We start from the raw sequence: 23123 nt of genomic DNA on the forward strand, positions 1-23123 counted from the left end.
TGCCTCCACCCGCCGTGCTGGAGCAGGGGTTTTGTCCCAGCAGAGAGAGAGACAGGGCTGGGGCTGGAGGCTGCAAGCATGCTGGCAGGGCTGGGCTCCCCACAGCAGCCCTGAGAGGGGCTGTTATGAGGAGGGGCCCCAGCACGGTTCTGCAAGCCACCACGCTCCCCAGCACATGCAATGCACGGCAGGCACTGCACCCATGGTTGAGCCAAGCCCTGCACCAGGGCAGCCACAAGGTGCATCCCTTAAAAGCCTGGACCCCAGCACCATCGCAGCAGTGGGCAGGATTGAGGGACCCCCTTTCCAGCTGCCCCAGACCCAGGTCCTGCCTCATAGTGCCTGCCAGGCCCCCTCGCCTCAGGCTGGTTTGGGGCAGGCCATACTGGAGACCCAGCTTCCAGGCTGGGGGGCTGCAAGTGCAGCTGGGAGCTGGAGGAGGAAACAAGATCCTGGGGCTAATGGCCGGCAAAGCCTGGCCCTAGATGAAACCCTAGACCCAGGGAGCGGGCTGGCAGGAGGGGGCGAGACAGCTGCAGCCCTCCCTGCCCACACTCTCTGCGGAGCCGGGCATCGTGGGGCAAGGGGGGGGGGGGGGGGGGCAAAGCAGGCACCAGAGAGCAGGGCCTGGGGCTGGAGCCCCCCAACTTATGCTCCTAGGGATGTGGGGGCTCCGGGGAGGCAGTACAGAGCCCATAACTCACTTTTATCTGGAGTCCCAGGGCTGGCCCAGGCAGGGGGGGTGTGGGAGGTCCCCAGCATGCTGGGCCAGGCCCCAGAGCGCTTTCCCAGCCTGGGAGCCCAGAGCAGTTGGGGGATCGGTTTCAGGGCGATGCTGGTAGCGGAGTTCACGGTGGCTTAGCGCGGCAGCGGCTAATGGGGAACAGATGCAAGGGTGCTTTGTGCTGGAGCAGGCCTGGAGGCACGGGAGTGGGGACATCGCTTCCTGCACCTGTGGCACTGCCTCCGTGTCCCCCGGGAGCGCTTGCAGGCCCCCGTGCCAGCTGGGGCGAGGAGTGAGTGAGGAGGCAGCCCCCGATGCGCGGGTGCAGCTCAGCTGGGCCCTTCACCCCCCAGGAGCAGCCCAGAAACTGCACCAGGGTCTATTCCAAAAAAATAATTTATCAGGTCGATATTTCACGTACATAAATATTCATCTCTATGGCTATGTACAGATGCAGCAGAAGCCCAGCAAGCAGCGGGGCTCCTGCCCAGAGACACTTTCACTGAAGCACTGGCTAAAGCCCAGCTCCCTGGGCAATGCCATGGGCATCCTGGGCCGTGCCGGCCCCAGAGAGGCTCTGGCTCCCGCTGCCCCGTAATGCCAGGCAGGTCTCAGCCAGGACTGAAGGCTCGGTGCCAAAATGGAGCCACCCTGCCCCGAAATGGACACCCTGCCCTGGCACTGCCACTCGCAGCCCACCCCTCAAACCAGGCAAAGCAGGGAACCTGCAGGAACCCGGATCCGCTCCTCACGAGGGCAGAGGCAGCCTCAGCATCGCCCTTCCCTGCCTGCCCTTAAGTCCTCACGCTGGGGTAGGAGAAGAGGCGGGGAGCCAGCGGCAGCGGGTCGTGGGTGAAGACGGAGTCATCAGAGGAGCAGGAGCTGGCGGTGTCCTCGCAGGAGGGTGAGTACTGCTCGAAGGGCATGGAAAGGTCCAGGTACTGCAAGGAGAGACAGTGCCATCAGCATCTGTGCCGCCTGCCCCACCACCCACCAGACCCCCCACCGCTCACCTCCTCTGAAACAGCCGCCAGGATCTTGTCCAGCCCTTCCACGAGCTGCTTGAAGGTGGGACGCTGCGAGGGCACGGCATGCCAGCACTCCCGCATTAGCATGTACCTGGGGGGGGGGGGCACGGGGGTGTTAGCGGTGTCTAGCCATGGCCTCTGCCCACCCCGACTGGCTGGTACTCATGACTGGCTGGTACTCACAGCTCGTGGGTGCAGTTGGATGGCCGGTCCATGCGGTGTCCCTCCTTCAGCAGCTTGAAGAGCTCCTCAACAGGGATGCCAGGGTAGGGGGAGCCCCCCAGCGTGAAGATCTCCCACATCAGGATCCCGAAGGACCACCTGGGATCACGCGAGGCAAATGGGGGTCAACCACATCTTAGGACCCTCCCCAGGCAGGCGGGGCCTCGGTTCACCCCACTGCCACCCTATGGTGCCACCGTGGGAGCAGGGACAGGAGAGGGTTGCGTCACCCCTGGAGAAGATGTGCCCTGCTGCTGCTGTCCCCATGGAGTACCCCATCCTACTCACGGGGACCCTCCAGTATGTGCATAACCACATGGCGTTGCCTCATCCCACACCGACAGCACCCTCAGCCCCCAGCAGCCCCAGGACTCACACATCGCTCTGGTGGGTGTAGACACGGTCAAACAGGGCCTCAGGTGCCATCCACTTCACTGGCAGGCGACCCTATGGGAGCAAACGCCCTGCTCAGCCCCAACTGGGGGTCCCTGTCCCCTCCTGCCCCTCTCCCAGGCCCCCCCACTCACATTGCTGGTTTTCTTGTAGTAGTCAATGTCATGGACGTCTCTGGCCAAGCCAAAGTCAGCAATCTTCATCACACTCTCTGCTGTGACCAGCACGTTGCGGGCAGCCAGGTCACGGTGGATGCACTGCCGGGGGGACCATCACCCGCAGGGGGTGTGAGATGGCGGCTCCAGCTCCACGTGTCCCCTCCCCACACCCAGAGTTGCTGCTCCCCTCCCACGCACCCTCCAGCACCTCTGCAGTGGTGGAGCCAACCCTGCACCAGGCTGGCCGCCGTGACAGGCACTATGGGGACACAGACACCCAGGAGGTGAGTCAGGCTTTAAGTCCCATATTTTTGGGGAGATACTGCCCTGAGCTTTGCTGGATGTGGCTGGGAGGTTCTGGACAGCCTGGGGGAAGGAGCTGGGCTCTCTTTCCACAGGGAGTCACCACCATGCCCCTCCCCACCCAGGCTGAGCCAAGCACAGGCAGCCCACACAGGCTGTGCCAGCCCTACCCGTTTAGACTCCAGGTACTCCATGCCACGGGCCACCTGGTAGACACAGGAGACCAGGTCCTTGAAAGAAAGCTGCTCCTCAGGCATCGCTGCGATGTCAAAAGCGTAGTCAGGTATCGGGGGGCGGCGGGCACGAAGGTACTCACGCAGGTTGCCCTTTGCGGCAAATTCCACGATCACGTACAGCGGCCCTGGGAAGGGTGTCCACTCTGCTCAGCCCCTGTCCTGCCCTGCCCCAGTCCAGCATCCTACCTGCCACTGTCCCCAACAGCCCCTATCCTCTGCTTCTGCCCCATGCCCATGCCCTGCCCAAGCCCTGCCTGCACAGCCCCCTCACCGTCCTGTGTGCAGACTCCCAGGAGGTTGATGATGTTCTTGTGCTTGTCCATGAGCTTCATCATCTCCATCTCAGATATGAGGTCAGCCAGGTCCTTGTCAGTGGCGTTGTCTGAGGAAGAAGGGCCGTGTCACCATGCCAGCTGGGGTGGCACTGCAGCCTGGCACTGATGCCACCTCTGCACCTGGGACACTGGCAGGGGAGCTGTTACCTTTCAGCATTTTGACAGCCACGGTGACAGCTCTATCTGGCCGGTCTCTGTCGATGCCATAAGCCTCTGCCCGCACCACCTGGCCAAAGCAGCCTTCCCCCAGGGGCTTGCCCAGCACCAGCCTGGCAGGGATGGGCAGAACCGTTAGGGACCACAGGGACAGCCCCGCTCCCTGCCACTGCATGGCTGGACCCCGAGGGGCAGAGGCAGTGTGGCTGCCCCTCTTCGGTCCAAACCGAGTCCCAGCACCCCAAGATATGGCACTGCTGAGGTGTCTGGTGATGGCCAAAGACCTCCCCATACAGCACCCACATGCTGCCATCCCCAGGGCAGCTGGAGAGAACAGCCCCCAGTCCCAGACCTGCCCCGCATGGCACCATACTTGTCTCGGGGGAACTCCCACTTGGAGTCGAGGGGCAGGTCCAGCTCCATGACCCCAGCCAGCATCGGGGCACAGCTGGAGGAGAGACGGGTGACGCGCATCAGGGATGTGCTGGACTTCCCAGAGGAGCTGGAGTCCAGGGAGAACTGCAGAGAGAGCCCAAGGCATCTCAGCCATCCCACCCCGTGCTCCAGGGCCAAACAGAGACCCAATGGTGCTGCAGAGAGACCCTCACTCAGAGCAACGGGGTGAGGGAGCCACAGGAGGCAGTGGGGACAGCAGCCCCAAGGCTGGCAGCAGGGTAAGGTGTGATGGGCGCAAGTGGCACTTGCGGAGCCAGTCAGTCACCAAGGTCCCCCCGTGCCCCCAGGGCTCCAGCTCAGCACCCACCTGTCGGATAAGCGGGAATTTGGAGAGCTTGTGGACTGCCATGGGCTCCAGGGGCTGCTTGCTCGACTGACTCTGCATCCGGCACAGCACCACGATGATGATGGCCATAGCCACGGCCAGCGAACCCGAGGTGTAGATGATGATGTCTGTGTACTTGGCCTCAGGGGCTTCAGCTTCCCGCACCAGCTCCTCTTCTGGAGGGAGTGAATGAGTTGGCCTGAGCCATGGTCCCTGCGTGCCGGGGGTCCCAGCTCCCACACCAGGACCCCCACCCCTACCTGGCAGGACGGTGAGCCAGGCAGACTGGTAGGAGAGGCCGATGGAGTTCCCTGCCAGGCAGGTGTACTCGCCAGCATCCTCCACAGTGACATTGCGCAGGTAAAGCACCTCCACCTCGGAGCTATTGATGTCTGCAGTCTGCCGGGAAGATGGATGGATGGTCAACATCCCTCCTCCTTGGGACACTCTGTGCACTCCCCCGTCACCACCTGAGGGTGGGCATCTGGGACCTGGGTGCTTCCAGCCCTTGTTACCTTGAGCACTTGCACATAGGGGACCCCGTCAGGACCGTAGCTGCTGCCGTTCACCTCAATGTGCTTTAGCCACTGGATGTGGGGCTGGGCATCGCTGTAGACCTTGCAGAAGAACTCCACGTCGCTGCCCACCAGGGCTGTGGTGTTGGCGGGCAGCCCAGCCTGCAGGATGGGCCTGTGTGGGGACCTCTCTGCGCAGAGGAGAGCGGAGCGGTGTCACTGACACGCTGGCTCAGAGCAGGGGCTCCTTTCTCCCTCCCTCTCTACCCACCATGAAGCCACAGAGAGCCCTTCCCCAGCCCTACAGCAGACTGAGGCAACCTAAGCCTGGTCTCCATCCCCACGTCCCTTGGGTGCAAGGGACAGGACGGCTGCACCAGCAGAGAGGACGTGAACAGAGGGTCCTCCACCCCCTTCCCTGTGACCCTGACCCCTCCGCTAGGCGCAGGGGGATTGGGGAGCCAGGACCAGCACCACGCTGAGGAGCCCTCACCCAGCACGTCCAGGAGGTAGCTGTAGCGGATGCTGCCAAACCTGTTCTCCACCAGGCAGGTGTAGTTGCCGCGGTCGGAGGGCACCACGCTCTCCATCACCAGGCTCCAGTGCTGGTGCCGGAGCTGCAGAGGGAGGAGGCAAGGCAGCGAGGTGTGATGGGGGGCCAGACCCCGTGAGGGAAGGCTGCAGTGGGGGGACCTGGCCCTTACCCGGATGCCCCCGATGCGGTGCTCCCCCCGGAATTCACGCCCATTCTTGAACCAGCGAATGCTGGGGCTGGGGCTGCCCGAGGCTGGGCAGCGAAACTTCACCGTGTTCCCTGCAGGGACTGCATACAGTTTCTTGTCCATCCGGTGAGGGTGAGTCCAGTAAGGAGCTGGGGAGTCATGGGACGCAAGTGGGAGGGGGCCAAGGGGCAGCATGGAGGCTGCTGGAGCTGCTTCCAGCCACTCGTGCTCTGAGTGGGAGGCAGCAGTGCCCCATGCACCTGGAACTGTCCCAGCTGCCCTCTCCTGCCTAGGGTGGCACTGACCTCTGCGTACATAGACAGGCTCCTCATTTCGGTCTCCGTGGGGACCATCCCCATCGCTGTCTTCATCGTCATCACCCGATGCCAGCGTGTCTGCAAAGGAAAATGGATTGAGAGGCACACCCCTGCCTGCAGGGCTGGGTGGGCAGCGGCTGCCTTGCTGCCTTGGGGTGGAGTTGGGCGCTGCCGGGGCTCCTACCCACGACAGAGATGGTGAAGTTACGCAGGATCTCCCCAGTCCCCCGCGCCCGGCACACGTAGAGCCCTGAGTCCTCGTAGGCAACCTCAGAGATCTCCAGCAGGCTCTGCCGGAGATGGATGCGACCCCCCGGGACAAGCAGATGGGACTCCTTGTACCAGACCACACTGGCACCGCTGTGGTTGCCATCACAGTACAACTTCAGCGTGTTGCCCAGGTCCAGCAGGAGATGTTCCTCTTCCAACTCCAGCAACGGGCTCTCAAATAGCTCTGGAGAGATGCTGTGAGTGCCCACCCCGGTGCTCACCCCTCCCCAACAGCTGGGCCCCACCACACGCCCACCCCAGTGTGCAGAGCACACAGTGCAACGCAGCCCAGTGCCCAGCTCTGCCGCTCTGGAGGCAGGCAAGGGCTGGACTCTGCCCTGGGGCACGGGGACATGGCTTCCCCAGCAGCATGTCCCCGTCCAAGGCCACACATGCCACCGTCCTTCCACAAGGGCCACTCCCAGCAGTGCAGGGTGCCCGACGCTGTCCTGCCTCACCGAACGCAGCACTGAACAAATGAGGGCACCGAACCCTCCAGTCCACCTGCTGTCAGACCTCCGCATGCCCCAAGCACAGCTGGGACCCCCACAGCCTGGCTGGCCCGGGTGATGCCCAGGCTGGGCAGCGGTGCCCTGCCTACTGATGGCCAGCAGCAGGCACATGGACATGCAGGGCAGAAACAACCCAACCGCCAGTATAGCAATACCCACGGCAGCCCAACTGCCCACATACAGCAGCCTGGGGGGACAGGAGTGCATCCCCAGCCCTCCGCCTGGCCATCACAGGCGGCATGTGGGGCAGCTGGGCCTCTGGTCCCCTGGGACATGTTCTTCTCCTGTACCCACCACCGAGAGGCACGGACCGCCCACACCTCTAAGGCATTTGCGCTCACCACTGAGCCACACAAGTACCACAGCCCACAGTATTCACGCCATCCCGCTCTGCCGGGCGCATCCACCGATCGAGCTGAGCCCCCGTAGCCCAGGGATGCCCTGTCTGGAGCCACCCTGCTCCTTCCAGCCTCCACATCTCCTCACCCCGTGATGGAGAGGCTGGCCCCCCCAGCCAGATGGGTGCCCCCAGCTCCCACCAGCCCAGCCCAGCAGTCAGAGCTGTGGGGCTGCGTGCCCAGGGCAAGCACCCGGCACCCCCAGTGGCTCTCTGCCCAGCTGGGGGTCAGCGTTCAGAAAGCAGGACCCCCTCCCCACTGCCCCCAAGCCCCCTTTCATTCCCTCCACAGCCATACCTGGCTCCATCGCCCTGCCCTGGGCAGCAACCACCAGCAGCAGCCCCACCAGGACCTGCAAGAGGGGCCGCATCTTCCAGGCCCCTCCGGCGCGGCGGTTCCCACCCTGCGAGACAGGCAGGGCCAGGGTGAGGGGACCCGGGTACAGGCAGCTCCTTCCCATGCGCTGCCCTGGCCAGGCAGGGACCTGCCGGCAGGGAGGGGGTGGCTGGTCTCTGGGGCACCGTGGGGCAGCGGTGCGGGGTCCCCAGGGCACGCCGAGGGTGGGTGCGCACGGAGGGGAGGCAAGGCACGGGGGGGCCCTGGGCAGGGTGCGACCCCTTCCAGTCCGCTCCCCCCCAACCTCGAGGGCTCGGGGGGGGGACACGACACGACCCCGGTTGGGTGTAGGGACCCCATCCCTCCAGCCAGCCGCAGCCTAGCCAGGGCGCTGGGAGCGGCTAACCGGGCACCGGGGCGGGGGGGGGGGGGCTGCGGGGTCCCGGGGTGAGGGGGATCCCGGGGGGGGGGGAGAGGGGGGAGCGGGAATACCCCGAGGGCGAGGATCGCGGGCGGCAGCGTTACCGGCGGTGACGGGCTCCCTCGGCGGAGCCGCCCGCGCAACGCGGGGACGGCCCGGGCAAAGTCCGGGGGGGGGCCGGCGGGCTCAGCGCCGCCGCGCCCCGCACCGCGTCCCCATGGCGGGCAGGGCTCGGGAAAGCTCCGGGCTGGGGCTGAACTCCGGGCTCCGGGCTGGGACTGGGGCTGGTTCCCGGCTCGCTCCGGCCCCGCTCTGCCGCCGCCGCGGCTGGCGCGGGCACTTTGTAGGGGCGCGCTCGGGTTACAGCGGCGCCGCCCGCCCCGCCCGGAGCGCTGGGGGCGGGGGGGGAGCGGGGAGCGGGGGGGGGACCGGCCCCGAGCCGCGGCTGCTGCAACCGGCCCCGCTCCGCCGGCTGCCGGCTCCTTTGCAAATCGACCCGCCGCCGAGCTGGGGGGGGGGAGGGGGGGGAGCGGCCGGCACCGCCAGCAGCGAGGGGCGGCCCCTTGGCACCCCCCCCCGGGACGGCCCCGCGGGTGGGGAACGCGTGGGGCTGTAAAACACCCGGGGCTGCTCTCCTCCACCGCCCCCCAGGCAGACCCCACGTGCTGGGACCCCACGCCGGGAGCAGCATATCGGGCGGGGGGGGCAAGGCTGCCTCTGCCCCCCCCCCCCCTCCGTGGCACCCCGACTGCCGGGAGCAGGGAGCACCCCGGCCCCGGAGAAGCCGAAGGCTCCGCGGCAGCGGTACCCACCGCGGCGGGCGGCCCCGGCCCGGGCTGGGCGCTGCACATTGCTGGGTGCCCGGCAGCCCGCTCGCTAATTGTCCCGCAATTAGTTGCAGCGTTATCGCTGCCGGTGCCATAAAGCGGCTGTGACCCTCATTAGGAGCCCATAACGGAGCGTCGTAAAACACCGCGAGGCTGCGAGCCAGGGTTGGAGTGGCCCTAATCCGACCCATAAACACTTCGCCTTCGCTTTCCCCATGCTGCTGCCTGCACTGGGGAGGGCAGACCCCACTGTGCCCAGGCCCTGCTGCCCATGCAGGACCCCTGGGCACTGGAGGAAGCCCAGCCTCAGACCCTCCAAGCTGGCACGGTCCCCAGGCACACCTTGCCCTGAGCATCCTGCTGCCAGTAAAAGGGGACAGAGGGTGCCCCTAGCACGTGGTCAGGATCCGGCCCCAGAGCTGCTCTCCCTTGCTGCATCGCTGTCTGCTTTCCAGCAGCCTTGCCCATGCTCAGCATGGATCCTGGGGTTGTGTGAGCGAGCTACGACTGTCACTGTCACCCCTCACCCCATAGTGCCACACTGCCGGGGCCAGGGCACAGCCTTCTCCATGCTGCTCTGGTGTATGAAACCGGCAACTTCCAGCACGACATGGTTTCACTGCAAGGACTGGTTGGTGCTATGATCTCCCACAGCGCCGTCCACCCCATGCTGCTCCCCACCTGGGGTGCTGGTCCCCCCCCGGGGTGCAGGGGTGCACAGAGCAGTCCCTGGGGCCGGCAGCCCCCGGCAGCTGTTCATTCCTGCCGGCGCGTGAAGCGGCCGAGAACATCAATTTCACGGAGCAGCGGCTGCCCCTGCAGAGCTTGCAGCGTGCCGGAAGCACAGAAAAATGTTGGGTTCAGCTTGATTCGAACCGAAACCAAATTAAAACCAGAGAGAAAGGGTTGTTCCCAGCGCTGAGAATGCTGGGGAAAGAGCTGTGACTCAGGGGACCCTGTGGGAGCCACAGCCTGGGATGGGGACAGAGAGACCCCCCCATATCCGAGCCAGGCCCCCCACTGCTGGGTATGGTGCTGGGTGGGAGCAGGGCAAGGGGACCAGTGCTGGCACCTTGCCCTGCGTCTCGCCAAGCATCCCTGCCGGGCCAGGGCAATGCCGGGTGCAGGTTGGGGCACAGCAGGGCTGCACTGCAGGCAGCTGGGAGCTAGTCCCCTCCTTGCCGTGGGGCAGTGCTGGGCTGGGGGTCGTCGGGCTGCCTGGCTTGATTTATAACAGCAACTGAACGGCAAACAAAAAGCCCTTCACGGCAACACAGCCCCACTGCCTGCCGCCCGCTGCCGGCAGCACTGCCACAGCCTCTGCCACGCCAACAGCTCAACAAGGGGGGATTGTGCCAGTGCCGGCGCCCTGCGCTGTGGATGCACCCCTGCCCCAGCACCCTCCTTTGCTGACCCTGTCACCCCCAGCCTCTCCCATCAGCCATGGCACTGCAAGGGGCACATGCCCCTCTGGCCACTGAGCCTCAGAGAGTGGGAGCTCGGTCGCAGTGGGGTGCCCAGGGAGGGAGCGCGTCCTCAGGGCCCCGCTGACAGGGCAGCGAGGAGGCTGGCATGGTGCAGATGGGACAGGGGGACCCGCTCTGCCCCATGCCTGAGCGAGAAGTGACCCCCCAGCCAGACCCACAGCTTCGCTCACGTGTGCAGGGCCCTGCGGCAGCGAGCACGCACGAGGCGCTGGGCGCCGGGGCCAGCACGCTGGGGCTCCATCCTCCTGCCCCTGCCCCTTCCCCCAGGCAGTAAATCATCCCCGCTCCCCTCATGAAAGGCCCATGTATGCGCTGCCGGCGCAGGGAGCCTGCCTGGTGCCAACAATATTGCTCTTGGAAGGCAGCCGGGGCTGCGGGAACACAGCCGCCCCTTGTGCCTGGCCCCAGTGCTCGCCGCCGCTCCCGCTGCGGTGGCACCTGCGGCCAGCGTGAGTGCGCGCGGCACGGTGGCTCCTGGGGGGGCCGGAGCCCGGGGGGCTCTTTCCTCCTGGAAGTTTCTCTTGGCCTCCCCTGAACGGCTGTTGTTTGGGGTGCAGGTTCCCCGGCTCCCTGTACCCCATATGTGCATGGGGCCCGGGGGCTGAGGCTGAGCAAGCTCACGCCATGTGATGGGGTGATGTGAACCCCCCAGCACCGAGGGAGCAGGCCAGCCCTGGAGCACAGGGGTCCTGGGCTGCCCCAGCACAAGGGCTCCCGGCTCCATCTAGCCCTGCTGGCCTTGACACATGGCAGCTTCCAGCCCCCGCCACAACCCGCTGCCCTTGTGTCAGTGGGGACCTGCTGAGGCAGGCAGCGGCCGAGGCGGAGGGGCAAGCAGCCCGCCCCAGGCCCTGCAGGACGCTCCGCAGGGGCCGGGTCCTGCGCTGGAGGCGAGTAGCCAGGCTTGGGGCAGCGCTCTCCGCCAGGCCCCGGTCTCACCTGCTCATTCTTATCTCCAGCAGGGAGGGACCGATGGAGCAACCTGGCCTGGTTAAGGTTTAACCAGGCAGAACTTGGCAAACATGAACCTGCTGCTCCCTCTGGGGAGTTGAGAACATGGGGCCCGGCGCAGGGGGCTGCAAGACAGGGACACCGGGCCTCGGGCTTTGGCCAAGCCCCCAGTGCAGCACAGGAGCACCCACGGATTTGGGCACTGAGGGCCCAGCTGAGAGCACATGGGGCTGGGGCTGGCCTGGCAGCACAGAGCAGGCAGCGCCATGCCTTGTCCCTGCTGCAGCCCTGCTGCTCCTGCCCATGCCGGCTGTGCCGGCTAGCACTGGGGTTCCAGCTGGCACAGGCAATGGGGTGCACAGGGCCAAGATGGGCACTGCTCCCCTTGGGGACACAACACACACCATGCGCTGGGCTGGGCACCATGGTACCCACCTGGGGGCTGAGCAAGCAGGAGCTTTGCCCACCAGCCCTGTCCCCCACGGGGCATCAGGGGCTCCTCCTGGGAACTGTGTGGCCACAGCAGGGGGCTGCGAAGCAGGAACGGGGCCACCCCAATGCTCCCAGCCCCTAATCGCAAGCAGGCGCCCGGCACTGCCTCCACATCTGCACCCGATTTACTTGCTGGAGCCAGCGCAGCCATGAGGGATGGCAGCGGTTGGGACTGTGGCCGGGGCTGCACTCCCCCCCAGCTGAGGGGGGGACCCGGGGCCCAGCCCCACACGCTGCCAGAGGAGCAGCCGGCTCGTCAGACGGGCAGGCTCCACGGAGCTGGCTGCGGCACAGGCAGGGGACGGCAGCGCTTCCGTGGGGGACGTGGCTGGCGGGTGGCTCCATGCCCTGCGCCGCGTCTGCCAGCCCGGAAGGCACTGGGGCTCGGCCCGGTGCGGGCAGCCAGAGAGCCCCAGCCCAGCGAGGTGCTGCCCGCAGAGGCCCCGGCAGGGAGAAGCAGGACTGGGCAGCCCCGGCTGCAGCCGGGCAGGGACATGGGGCTGGCAACACACCAGCACCGGCGTGCAGCCTGGGGACAAGGGCCACTCTCCATCAGCCTACCCTGGCATTTGGGTGGCTCTGGCCCCACAGCCAGGCTCCAGCTCCCCTCCTGTCATGGCTGGGGGTGCCCACGGGTGCTGGGGGCCCCTGAGAGCAGTCCAGCAGCAGGATGGGCAGCCAGCAGAGTGGGGACACCAGTGATTCCGGCACCCAGATGGTCTGTGCTTGGAGCACGGGGAAGGGGCCGGTAGGGACCTGCCATGGGCACCACAGGCCCCAGCACGGCTGGTGAGGCCACCTGGTTGCGACTGCTCTGGCACGGCTGCTGCGTGGTCCTGCTGCTGGGGAAGGGGATGTGCCAGAGGTACAGGCAGCCCTGCAGCTGCTGCCTCCTTCCCTGCACCTGCCCCAGAGAGTGCCTGCACCCACAGAAGGACTGGGAACTGCCAGACACACCACAGCCCTGCCACAGGGAGGGGAAGGGGTCAGCGAGGGACAGGCTGGCAGTGGCAGGAACACTGCCCCAGGACAGCCGTGCACCACAGGACATGGAAGCAGCCCGTCCCTCTCACCACTATCCACACAGCCGATGGCAATGCCACCCTCGGTGCCAGCACAAGGCCCTGCACTGCTCCCAGGGATGCAGGTTCCCTGTGCTCTGCCACAGCCCTGCCCGCAGAGGAGCAGAACAGCCGGTCCCAGGCTCTGAGCCTGCCTTAGCGAGCGACCCGCCCTCAGACAGCAGCAGAGCATGCCTGCCATGATGCCACTCCTGTGCCGCCACAGCAGTGCCAGGGAACAGCCCAGTGTCCTGCGGCAGTCACGGATGTTTTCGGCACAAGCTGCACAACAGCTTGCAGAAGTGCCAGCAGTCTCCCAGCTCAGATTGTCCTGTCTTCTCCTTGGTGACTGCGGCGTGCCCAAGGCCTCACTGACTTGCCAGAGCAGCACAGAGCAAGGCACTTACTGGCTTCGTCTGGACCTCAGAGTGCCACGGGATGACAGCAGCGCCTCGAGGAGGGCAGATGAGAACAAGAGCCTCCCACCCCTCCCAAATATTTCAGAGGTGTCTGCATCCTGTTCTTTGAAGTATGGCAAAATCCCAGGAAGAGCTCTAACAGAGACACAGCACCCAAAAGTAGTAATAAACACTCTATTTGGAGAGCTTCACCTTAGGGAAACAGCAGATACATAAACACTGTGTACAGGGGAAGGCAAAACTGTCAGTACACAGACAGGAGTGACACACCAGACTGGGCAGTGCTGGAAATGGATCCCTCTTGGTGTCGATGCGTAGCACATCTAGCGGGCACCTGCCCTGGTACAGCGGGACGAGAGCTAAGCAGCAGAGATCGGAGTTGGAGGCCACCCAGGGCTATCAGGCGCACAACGCTTCCTTCAGTTCATCCCAATTTTCTGCTCATTGATCAGCTCACAAGGTTTAAGAGGACTCCCTCAGTAGCAGGACACTAAGGTCAGACCTCTGCAGTGGAGCAAGACTGGAAAACATTAGGAAGGCGAACCCAGACCAGCAGGAGCCTGTCCTAAGGGAATACGGCAGATTCTGTGCAGGGTGAAGAAAAGCAAAGCTCATGCATGGCCTGGAGTGGGGAAGGAAAGGCACTCACTCCAAGCATTGAGATTAGCAACCAGCTTGCTCTCTCCTTGCTTAACCTGACAAGCGCACACACCGGATTTTGGAAGTGCCTCTACAGCCCGGCTCTCAGCCTAACGAAGGCGTCAGCTGCTCCCCTGGCACACAACGCTGGGAGTCAAGGGCCCAAGACCGCCCTCCGGCAGCTGCTGGGGCCATGCAACAGGAGGCAGCAGCTTGGCTCAGCCCACCCTGGCAGCGCGGCATGCCTGTGGCTGTCACCCATGCTCCTGCCAGCCTCACGGAGCCCCACTGGCCAGGGAAGTCCTCGGAGGGGCCACATCTGCGTCCTTCTGCCCCATGGAAGAAAAACAGCAGGATGTTTGCCATGGACTAGCAAAGTCTCAGTTCCACGGAGGCAGTGATGCTGGGACAAAGCCTGTGGGGTGCCCAACTCAGAGCACTGGCACTGAACATGAGGCCAGCCCAAAACACAGGGCTCTTGCAGTGGGCTAGCAGAAAACAGGCAATGCCTTAGCTCAAGGCAAAACATCTAAAGAACTCATCCAAAATGCACAGCCGTCTCAGATGCCTGCCCTTCCTTCTGGGGCCTTTTCTAACAGATCTAGTACATTAGCACCATGAAGAGACCATCAGTCTTAATTTCTGGGTTTGAAATATAGAACATCCCTTTTCCAGGATGGTACAAATGTGTAAGAACTTTGAAGAGCGGGGTTGGGCAAGTAGTGTCTAATGAAGGACTAAGGAAGGCAGGTTTCCAAAGGATTTGTAGCTTTTTAGTCTGCTAATGATTTGACCAAGTTATACTACAATTTTCTGCTGCATTTAGATTTATTCCCTCTCTTTTCCCTTAAAACCCTCCTTCCCCAGAGTATTTTGGTGGCAGTAGGGAAAATGCTGCACTTCCATGCAGACCCCGACAGAACTGGAGATGAACTCACCCTGCTCTACCTTCCTCTGCTGATTGCGTTCGGATCTTGGAGATCTCCACCGCTGCCAAGTTTGGCTGAGATTGGTTTAAGTCACAGGGGGTAAAGACACACATGGTGAATGATCACGTACACCTGTTTCCATAGGAAACCAGGCTAAACAGTTACTTCCTTCCACATGGAAATCCTCAGAGCAGAGGGCTGAGGAGAGCTAGGAGCTCTAACCCCTCTCGCAGCCCTCCACTCCCACCAGCAGCAGTCTGCACACCAGAAGTTGTAACTACTTGTTAGACAGACCCAAACAACCCAGCTCCAGAACTAACAGCGGCAGTACTGCGAAAGGCTCTGATGGCAATCAATGGCTCATGAAATTCTGCACACAAACCTGACCAGAGGAGGCATGGAAAGAGATGCCACGCTGGTTATTTCCTATTTTAGGCCTGTACAAAGCCACGCAACCTGCACTGTGTCCCATCCATGCTGCAGAAGCACTGCTTGCTATGGTCTAGGAGCTCTCCTCCAGCAAAAGCCACCTCTGAGCACGGGATGCTGGCCCTCCAGGTGGAGGAATCCATTATTTGCTCTGGTGAGGGAGGAGGTGGCCACTACCAGCCTGTTGCCAAACCCTCCTTATACCAGATACACACTTCCTCTCACACCGCACCCACCTTCACAGGAAGCAATTACACAATGAAAACTACTCTAAGGGAGTGAAGTATTTGCTGTCTAGCAAGTCTCTTCCAGCTGGATCCTTCTTCTGACAGATTCAGTCCCCGTTCTGCTCAACGGGTGCATACAGGAGGGTAGGGCTTTGCTTATCCAGAGGGATAATGAAACCATTGTGGGCTGGCAAAGGATGTGCGTTCTTGGGCCACCAACAACTCCAAGAACAGTGCTGCAACTTGCTCTAGAAGTCTTGGCTGAAGTAACTGTAGCCTCCTGGGGCAGTTGACTCTTCCCGGACATACTGCTGTGGCGGGAACGGTCCAACAACCGGCACTGCTCCTGGCATCCTGGACATTGAAGGGAGCGAGAGGAAGAGAAGGAAAAAAAGGAGACAATGTCAGAAGTGCTCTGAAATCTGCCAGCTGCAATCACTGCTCAGCAGGCATGGCTGTCAGTGGAGCAACAGCCTACTGTAGCCAAGTCAACAACTTGCCAGAAAAGCCTCCAAGTGCATCCTTGCCTTCTGTGCCTGTGTGTAAACAGACACCTTTAGCATGGCAGAATTAGCTATTGCACAGCTCAAGGACTGTTAAAGAGCTTCCATTACAAAGCAAGTATCCTGCCTCTCTTCAGACTGGAGAAGCTGGCCTGGAACAGGACTGAAGGGCTGAATCTGGAAGCAGCTTTCTGAAAGGGAATTGTGTGGCTGCAAAAACTCAGAAAGCATCCATGTCCTTAAACGGAACATTTATGTGTGTGTGTTGGGAACATCCTCAATGTTATCTATCTAGAACAGGATACTTGCTATTTGCTGATCCAGTTGTGCCATTCAAGAGTCAAAACTTTGCTGGGATGATGGATGGAACATGTGTCTTCCAATCAAGCACTCCAGATCCAAGGGACCATGGGGCTGTTATTCCACAGAGAGGCAACAAGAGATCCCAGTTTTCCTCCTGCCCTCTCTGAGAAATTTGGCTAGGAGTCTGTCCTCACTTCAGGTAGGGTTTCCTAATACCTCCTTCTTCTTCTAAGAAGCTCTTTAACCAACCCAGGCTTGTTAATGAGCCTCTTTTAGCAAAGGCTTTGAAATTAGAGATCTGAACTTTGACAGTGTCCAGAAGAAGTATTTTTGGTATTAATCATCTGGCAGCCTAATTTTTTTGGATTAATAATATATGCAGGGAATGCCATTATTTAACTCATCAGCTGTGAGAGCAAGTTCAGGAATATAGTCTAGGTATCTGGAGTGTGCTGACTACATGCCAAATTTTAAGACAAGCAACCCCAAGAGAGTTTAGAATGGCAAGCAGATCTCCACTGGGCCAGTCTTTAATTAAATTAAAATCTCAGTTGTTAGAGAAACGGTGTTTAATGGGTATCAGGCTGGATGCACTCACTGCAGAGGTCCCCACTGAGCTGATCTATCAAGAACCAAAAGCAACTGCAGGGCCCTTCTCCTTCAACAGCATCCCAGAGCTGTCTGCAGAGGGAGCTGCTGAAGTGAATCGGCTTCAGGACAAACAGAGCAAGCTTGCACAAACCCTGTCGTTCTGCTTGCAAGTCAGCTGGAAATACGCATTCAAAACTGCATTTTAAATTCTACTTAAGCCATTGATTTGAACAGCAAGGCTGGAAACACACTTAGACAAGAGCGTTACTTACTGATTCTTGTGTTTGAAGCCACTGATGTGAGCTTGGTACTGCTCTATGGAGTTCAGTACTATGTTACATGTGCTGCAGGGGTACCCCTTCCCAGCTGAAACAGACATCAATGTTAGCACACACAGCTAGCCAACAACTTGGTGCCTGAGGTAGAAACAAGTGAGATAATCAATCACTTGATGTGTTAAACAACCGCTAAACAAAGACAAATAGCAAGTCAATAGCCTGACCAGGCACGGAGGTCGCAGAACCCCACTACCCCACCACGTATCAGCCAGTCACTGCGAGGGAATCGCCAAGCCAGAAAAGTTTTCCTGGTCAGAACATGGGTTTGTTTATCTATAAAAACAAAGACAGATTTCCTATGAACAGTTCACAGAATCAGACATTGTAAAAGTCTCAGCATTAGGACACCAAACCTGATGCTATACTGCTTTTGCAACTCCATTTCTCTCCAAAATTCCCACTTCTCCTGATCTGTACATGCCACAACAGAAAATGAGAGAGTTACTTAGTTTGTAAGCTCGTAGCATTTAAATAAAAAAAGCAGCCAGAGGAGATTACACACAATGTCCAGTTCCACAATGCAGCATTCTGCTAAGCCTTGCTGAGGTGCCAACTGAGAATATTAAGCTCTATCCTCAAGCAGTTTGGTTACAGTCAGTGTATCAGTTAACTGCCAAAAAAAAAAAAGAGTTTCCAACAATAGTTGTACTAGACAGATCAATGGTTTTGTGTAACATGACAACTCCAGCTGGGATGAAAGTTCGGGAGGTCACAGATACCAAACTGGCAAGCATGGCAGCACAGCTCAGCACAGGAGTCTCTAACAGGGGAAAATCCTGGCAGTTGTCCTCAAGACATTAAGGGCTCCTGAATTTTGGCTCGCTGGAGAAGGGCTCTGCCTGGGAGTCTCGCAAAGAAAACAATTCCTAAAGGTGAAAGAGGAGACTCACCCCATGGGTGCAGAGGAGCATAATCACTGAGTGAGAAGCACAATGCATGATGTAGCAGACATTTCCCCACCTGGCTGCTGCACCTCAGAGAGATTTCAGACTCTAGTGGGACATTCAACTCTCAAAACAGAGCTGGACCTGGGTGGGAAAGGCCAGAGGAGCTGTTACAGCCCTCAGGTCGAGGGTCAAGATCTCTCTCTTGCAAATCCGGCAAACTGGTGTGTGCATGAAGTTGTCTAAACTGCACTCCTGCACCCCAAACCAGTGGTTTCCAGAGGAACTTTAAGCAGACAAAACACCTTGGTGTTGCACTGCGAAGAACACATCTTTACCTGCTGCCAGCCAGATCCCAGCAGAGAGAACTTTAGGGACAGGCATGGCTGTTAGCACACAAAGACAGGCAAAGAGAGCAGGAGAAAACATCCCTGACTGCAGCCCATCACATCCAAGCAGCCCCCGATTACAGCCCAGACTCCAAAACCTCACCTGAACAGCTTAAGTGCCATGGAGATGTGTCCATAGGTACTCTGGTTCTGCCAGCACTTCATAGGAAACGGCACTGCCCACCTACCCAGCCTGCCTGGGCTGGGGCTCCTGCCACTGTCAGTGCCTGAGTCACACTAAAGTGAAACCATTCATCAGGCCCCACTAATTAGGTAAAGAGCAGATGGGTAATGCTAGATACCAAGCACCTTTTCCATCTCCCACACGACTACGCAATGTGGGAGAGAATATTACTTGGATAATTGAGCCTCATTTCTCTTAAGTGCTACCGGTATCTAAAGGTGGCCTGCAAAGAATTGGAATAATTAATCTTTTGCTTGTGTGGGTTTTTATGACAGAGAAAGAAGCTCTTGAAGAAGATTTTAAGATGATTTGTCTGCTTATTATTTACCTCAAGCATCCAGCAGGTACTAGACTTCCTGGTCCAACAGAAGGCTGCTGGGAGGAACAAGGGAGTTTACCGTGAGCTACTAATGCTTTTACTGGACTCCAAGGGCTTTCATCACATAGAAGTGCTCATAAGCAGCACATCATAAACCAAATGAGTTTTAAATGTCTGCCTAAAGTTCCTCCTTAATAGCTCTTTCCACCCCCCCCCCGCCCATTCCTGCTTGCTCCAGAGAGAGTTGCGTTAGTTCATCAGATGGAAGTGCCCACACAGAGGCAGAAAGGCATTCACGGAGAAATCTCTCTGGCTTTCATGTCATTTGAAGCAGCAGGTGCAGTTAAACCTATTTCTTCCACCTTTGGCTAGTCCCTTCCAAAGACGTTTTTTAAGCATCAAATGCCACTTCTACCTTTCCATTTTGGATGCAATCACCTAGCTAGGAACAGTACTGGCCAAAATCTCTGGATTATCCACACAGAGAATAAAAAGGACACGTCCCCGATTAGACAACATTGCAAAACATAACCCAAAGCTTGTCACGAGTAGCTGCAGTCTAGAAGTTTTGCTGCTGGGGGTTACAACATCAAACAAATCAGTCTTACAGCATATAATCAAGATCCTCATCACGACCAATTCTCCCCTGCTCCCTCTGCACAGACTCTCTTGTCCAAAGACCTGTCAGACATACTGTTGCTCTCCCACCCTGCTCTTCAGCTATTTATTAGCCTGCCTGCTGAGAACTCACCCATGAAGGACGATGCCGGTGCATCGGGGGTTCGGCCGTAGTGTGCCATCAGCTTGTGTTTGGTCTCTTGCTTTCTGTGCTTCTTGCCTACATAATGCTGTTTTGCCATAAGGGGGTTATTGAAAGTGGCATGGCAGAGGCTACAGAACTTGTCTGGGTCAGTAATGTCCTTGTTCTCTTCATTAGAAGACACGGTAGAGGTGGGGAGGGCAGCAGGATGTTTCTGGGGGGGCACCGCTTCTGTAGGGTGAATCCAAACTCCTGATCAGTCACAGAACTCAGAGGTAAAAAAGTCACTTCATTCCCCCAAAACCCATGTTAAAAAAAAAAAAACCAGTACACCTAAAACCCAAACCTAGACAGGGAATGTAAGACATCTAGATAAATGCACGTTGCTCCTACTTCTTCCCTTAACACTGCAGAATTGAAAAGCATGTGGTAAGAAAAGTCAGAGTAGGCCAGAAAAACTTTCAGGGTTAAAAAAACCCACCCAACAGATTTGCATATTTGTCCTTAACATAAGCATGGTTGTATTCAAGAAACACTGGAGATGAATGAGCTTCCACCTACTATTATCATCACCCAGCTAGAACATGGGTACAAGCCCCTCTGCAGCAAAGGCAAGTGGGTTTCTCGAAACACCATGCAGCTGCAGGACCTGATCCTGAACGGAAGTCATGAGGAGTCTTGCCTGAGAAATAGCGTGAATGGGACTAGGTCCGACTCAGTGAATCCATCCAGAGAAGCGGCTCTCCCGTCTGATGGGAGAAACCTGCACCCTCTCATTATGGGGTACCAAAGACCAGAACGAGGAACCTTCTAAGTACTAGAGAGCTCCTCTCATGCCCAAAGCAAAGGTACGCACCAGACCGCTCATGCGTACATCCACCCCTTCCTGAAGGCTCCTCTCGTACCCAAAAGCAAAGGGTTCAAAGAATAAAAACATCTCACAGGCCACCCTGACCACAGAGGTGGTTTCGCTGTGTACACACAACCTAACAAAGCCATGAAGACAGCCTGAGACAGACAGTTTCTGCCCGGAAGATCCCAGCTCAGAGCTAGAAAAAGCTGCCATCCTCAGATACACTCAAAGGCTGCATTTCCCCTCCGTCCTGACTGGCTACAGCACTCCAGGCTCTTGGCTGTCCCTACATGCCCTGGACAGAGGGTCTCCCTCTCCACCCACTGGGCCTTTCTTACTGCTAGCAAAGGGATGGGACACACAGGCAGCTGCAGCAGGTCAGACCTGAGGTCTGCATGGACTGCATCCCATCATGAGAGCAGGCAAAGGCAGGTGCCGTGGGAAAAGCACAAGGTCAGGACAAACACATACTGATGCTTCCCAGCTACACTCTCCCAGTCCCCAGCTAGCCGCAGCTCACAAGTCCCTAAACCTCAGAGGCTACATCTTTATAGTTGAGCAGCCCTGATGAATTGCCATGTCAGTCACCAGTCACTTCAGTCCCTGTAAGCTTTTAACAAGCATCGTATCCTATGACAGGCATTTCTACAACTTAACATCATGCTCCCTGATGAGCGGCTCTCTCCTGGTCCCTGCACACAGGGATGGGTACAACACTGCTGCGAGCTGCATTTCTCCCAAACAAAGCAAAACAAAAAAACACACAACTTTTTGCCAATGCCAGCCCACCAAGCAGGCTGCTGAGGGAGACCATGTCTCTGGAGGTGCACTGCTGGCTTACTGTTTCACAGTAAAGAGTATGCACATCCTCATGAAAGGTTACACTTGGGGCCCAATGAATCTCTCAACTTTTTTATTGCTTGAACGGCCCCTTGGTACCACACAAAGGCGCTGCAGACAGTCATACCTTCCACTTTGGGGGACTGCTGCTTCATGTTCTTGGCATGAGTCTTGCCCAAGTAGTGAGATGTTGCCACAGCCGGAGAGGAAAAAGTCATGTTGCAGATGGGACAACACTTGTTCCTGTCTTCCCCATTGCTGCCTTCCTGCTTGCTGTCCTGTGCATACAAAATAGCAGAGTGGCTGAGGTTGGGAGGGACCTCTGCAGGTCACCTCATCCAACCTTCTTGTTGTGAGAAGAAACACTAAGGTTTGGGGGTCTAAGAAAACAAGGTAATCAAAGACATTCAGGTGTTAAGTTGAAGAAGTGTGACTGAGTAGGACTTCCATGATGCAGCATCATCCTCTCCCTCACTGGAGAGTGTTCTTGCACCAGATTACTTTTTTTAACCCGTTAGTGAACCACTCCAGGCAGAGGGGCAACCCTGGCCTGTACGGATAAAGGACAAGGTTAAGTGTGTGGCTGCCAGAATTGCAACAGGCACCCTTTCACTCTGCAAGGTGTGAACTGAGCAACACAAACATTGCTATCAGCTGGGTCATCTGCAACACGATGCCAGCAGAGCAGGCAGCAGCAGTCATTTCTAAGCCTAACACTATGTGCAAAGGCATCTGTCTTTATCCCCCACCCCCCCGCCGCAAATTTTGGAGAGTTAGGGATTAAAGCTGAAGCAATCATAGAAGTAGAATCTGTTTCCCAAATGAGTCACAGGGCAGACAGATGGCCGAGTGGAACGTGGTGCCTTTACTGACCAACAGGCTCCAGCTACCAGCCGAGGAAACCTAAGTAAGTGAAAAAAGGATCACTCTGGAAAGAGAATTCCAGTAGATGGTCAACCCAGCGTGCTCCCTGTGACAGTAAAGGTTACGCAATGATACTCCCGACAAGTTGTCGCTCCTATTCACTTTTCCCTGTTCTTTTGAGCAAGACTATCAATAAAAGGCAACATGTGTTTGTTTAAACGGGGAAGACATGCTCACAGAGGCTGTTTAAATGGGAAGGGCAGCAGGAACTGTGCTTGCTGACACAAAGCCTGGCGACACACCTGCCATCGGGCCCTTTGGTTCTCACAACGCCCCTTCCGAGAGCATTTTCTTCATTTATTCATAAAGGCGCCCAGGCTGTACAACAGCCTTTAGCCCAGCAGGTCCCGCTGGGCGGTATTTAGGCCTGAAGGGCTCTACGCTCTCCTCTCACCTCCTTCGCATCCAGCTTCATCTTCTTCCCGTGGGCCAGCTCCTCTCCTCCGTGGATGGACAGGTACCGCCTCACCTTGTTAGCGTGCTTCTTGCTCTGGAGAAAGCAGAGAGAAACCCGCCCGCCCGGCTGCTCAGCACCCCGCGGTGCCCGGCGGCGGGCGGCGGCGGCTCCCCGCTCCCTACCTGGTAGTGGGCCAGCCTCTGGGACTCGGAGATGAGCAGGGCGCTGCACACCTTGCACTGGGCCTCGGTGAAGATGTGCCCGTTCTCCCGGATCAGCCGGTCCACTGCGGGGAGGGGGGGCACAACCGGCGCGTCAGCGGCCCCACCGGGCGGCGACGCACCCCACGGGGCCCGGCCGGCCGCCCCCCCTCCCCGGCTCCTCACCTGCCTCCTTGCCCACCGGCAGCCCCGCGGCGTCCCCGTTGCTACCCGCCCCGTCCGCCATCGCCGCCGCCGCCGACCCCGCCCACCCCCCCTCCCTCCGCCTTCCCACCGCTCTCGCGAGAGCCGCCCGCGCGCGACACCCCCCCCCCCTTCCCCTGCGCCTA

At 59.1% G+C, this 23123-nt stretch overlaps 2 protein-coding genes across 6 annotated transcripts; both read right to left on the reverse strand.

Moving 5' to 3' along the window:
• Positions 1-1102: 1102 nt before the first annotated feature.
• FGFR4 (fibroblast growth factor receptor 4) lies at positions 1103-8183 on the reverse strand. 2 transcript variants are annotated; one of them, XM_069772248.1, is made up of 18 exons: positions 7932-8183; positions 7368-7473; positions 6075-6344; positions 5879-5968; positions 5556-5722; positions 5345-5468; positions 4852-5042; positions 4597-4735; positions 4319-4512; positions 3929-4074; positions 3547-3668; positions 3336-3446; positions 2999-3189; positions 2502-2624; positions 2351-2421; positions 1936-2073; positions 1738-1843; positions 1103-1665 (listed from the first exon to the last, which is right to left on the reverse strand). In XM_069772248.1, exons 2-18 carry the CDS (start codon positions 7438-7440, stop codon positions 1519-1521), a joined length of 2403 nt encoding a protein of 800 aa, XP_069628349.1. In that variant the 5' UTR covers positions 7441-7473; positions 7932-8183; the 3' UTR covers positions 1103-1518. The 2 variants fall into 2 exon arrangements, with proteins under 2 accessions (XP_069628349.1, XP_069628350.1); XM_069772249.1 differs by lacking the exon at positions 6075-6344 and having other exon boundaries at positions 7932-8172.
• A 5041-nt stretch (positions 8184-13224) lies between these two features.
• On the reverse strand, positions 13225-23059 carry ZNF346 (zinc finger protein 346). Of its 4 annotated transcripts, none has more exons than XR_011322425.1 (8): positions 22960-23059; positions 22756-22859; positions 22571-22666; positions 21380-21530; positions 19551-19790; positions 18809-18852; positions 16958-17051; positions 13225-15642 (listed from the first exon to the last, which is right to left on the reverse strand). XR_011322425.1 is itself a non-coding variant. In XM_069772483.1 (7 exons), exons 1-7 carry the CDS (start codon positions 23018-23020, stop codon positions 15537-15539), a joined length of 852 nt encoding a protein of 283 aa, XP_069628584.1. In that variant the 5' UTR covers positions 23021-23059; the 3' UTR covers positions 13225-15536. The 4 variants fall into 4 exon arrangements, 2 of the variants coding, with proteins under 2 accessions (XP_069628584.1, XP_069628585.1); XR_011322424.1 differs by having other exon boundaries at positions 18809-18855; XM_069772483.1 differs by lacking the exon at positions 18809-18852.
• Between the last annotated feature and the right edge of the window lie 64 nt (positions 23060-23123).

The sequence above is a fragment of the Haliaeetus albicilla genome, chromosome 27 (genome assembly GCF_947461875.1).
Source record: "Haliaeetus albicilla chromosome 27, bHalAlb1.1, whole genome shotgun sequence".
In the NCBI taxonomy this organism is placed as follows: Eukaryota; Metazoa; Chordata; class Aves; order Accipitriformes; family Accipitridae; genus Haliaeetus; species Haliaeetus albicilla.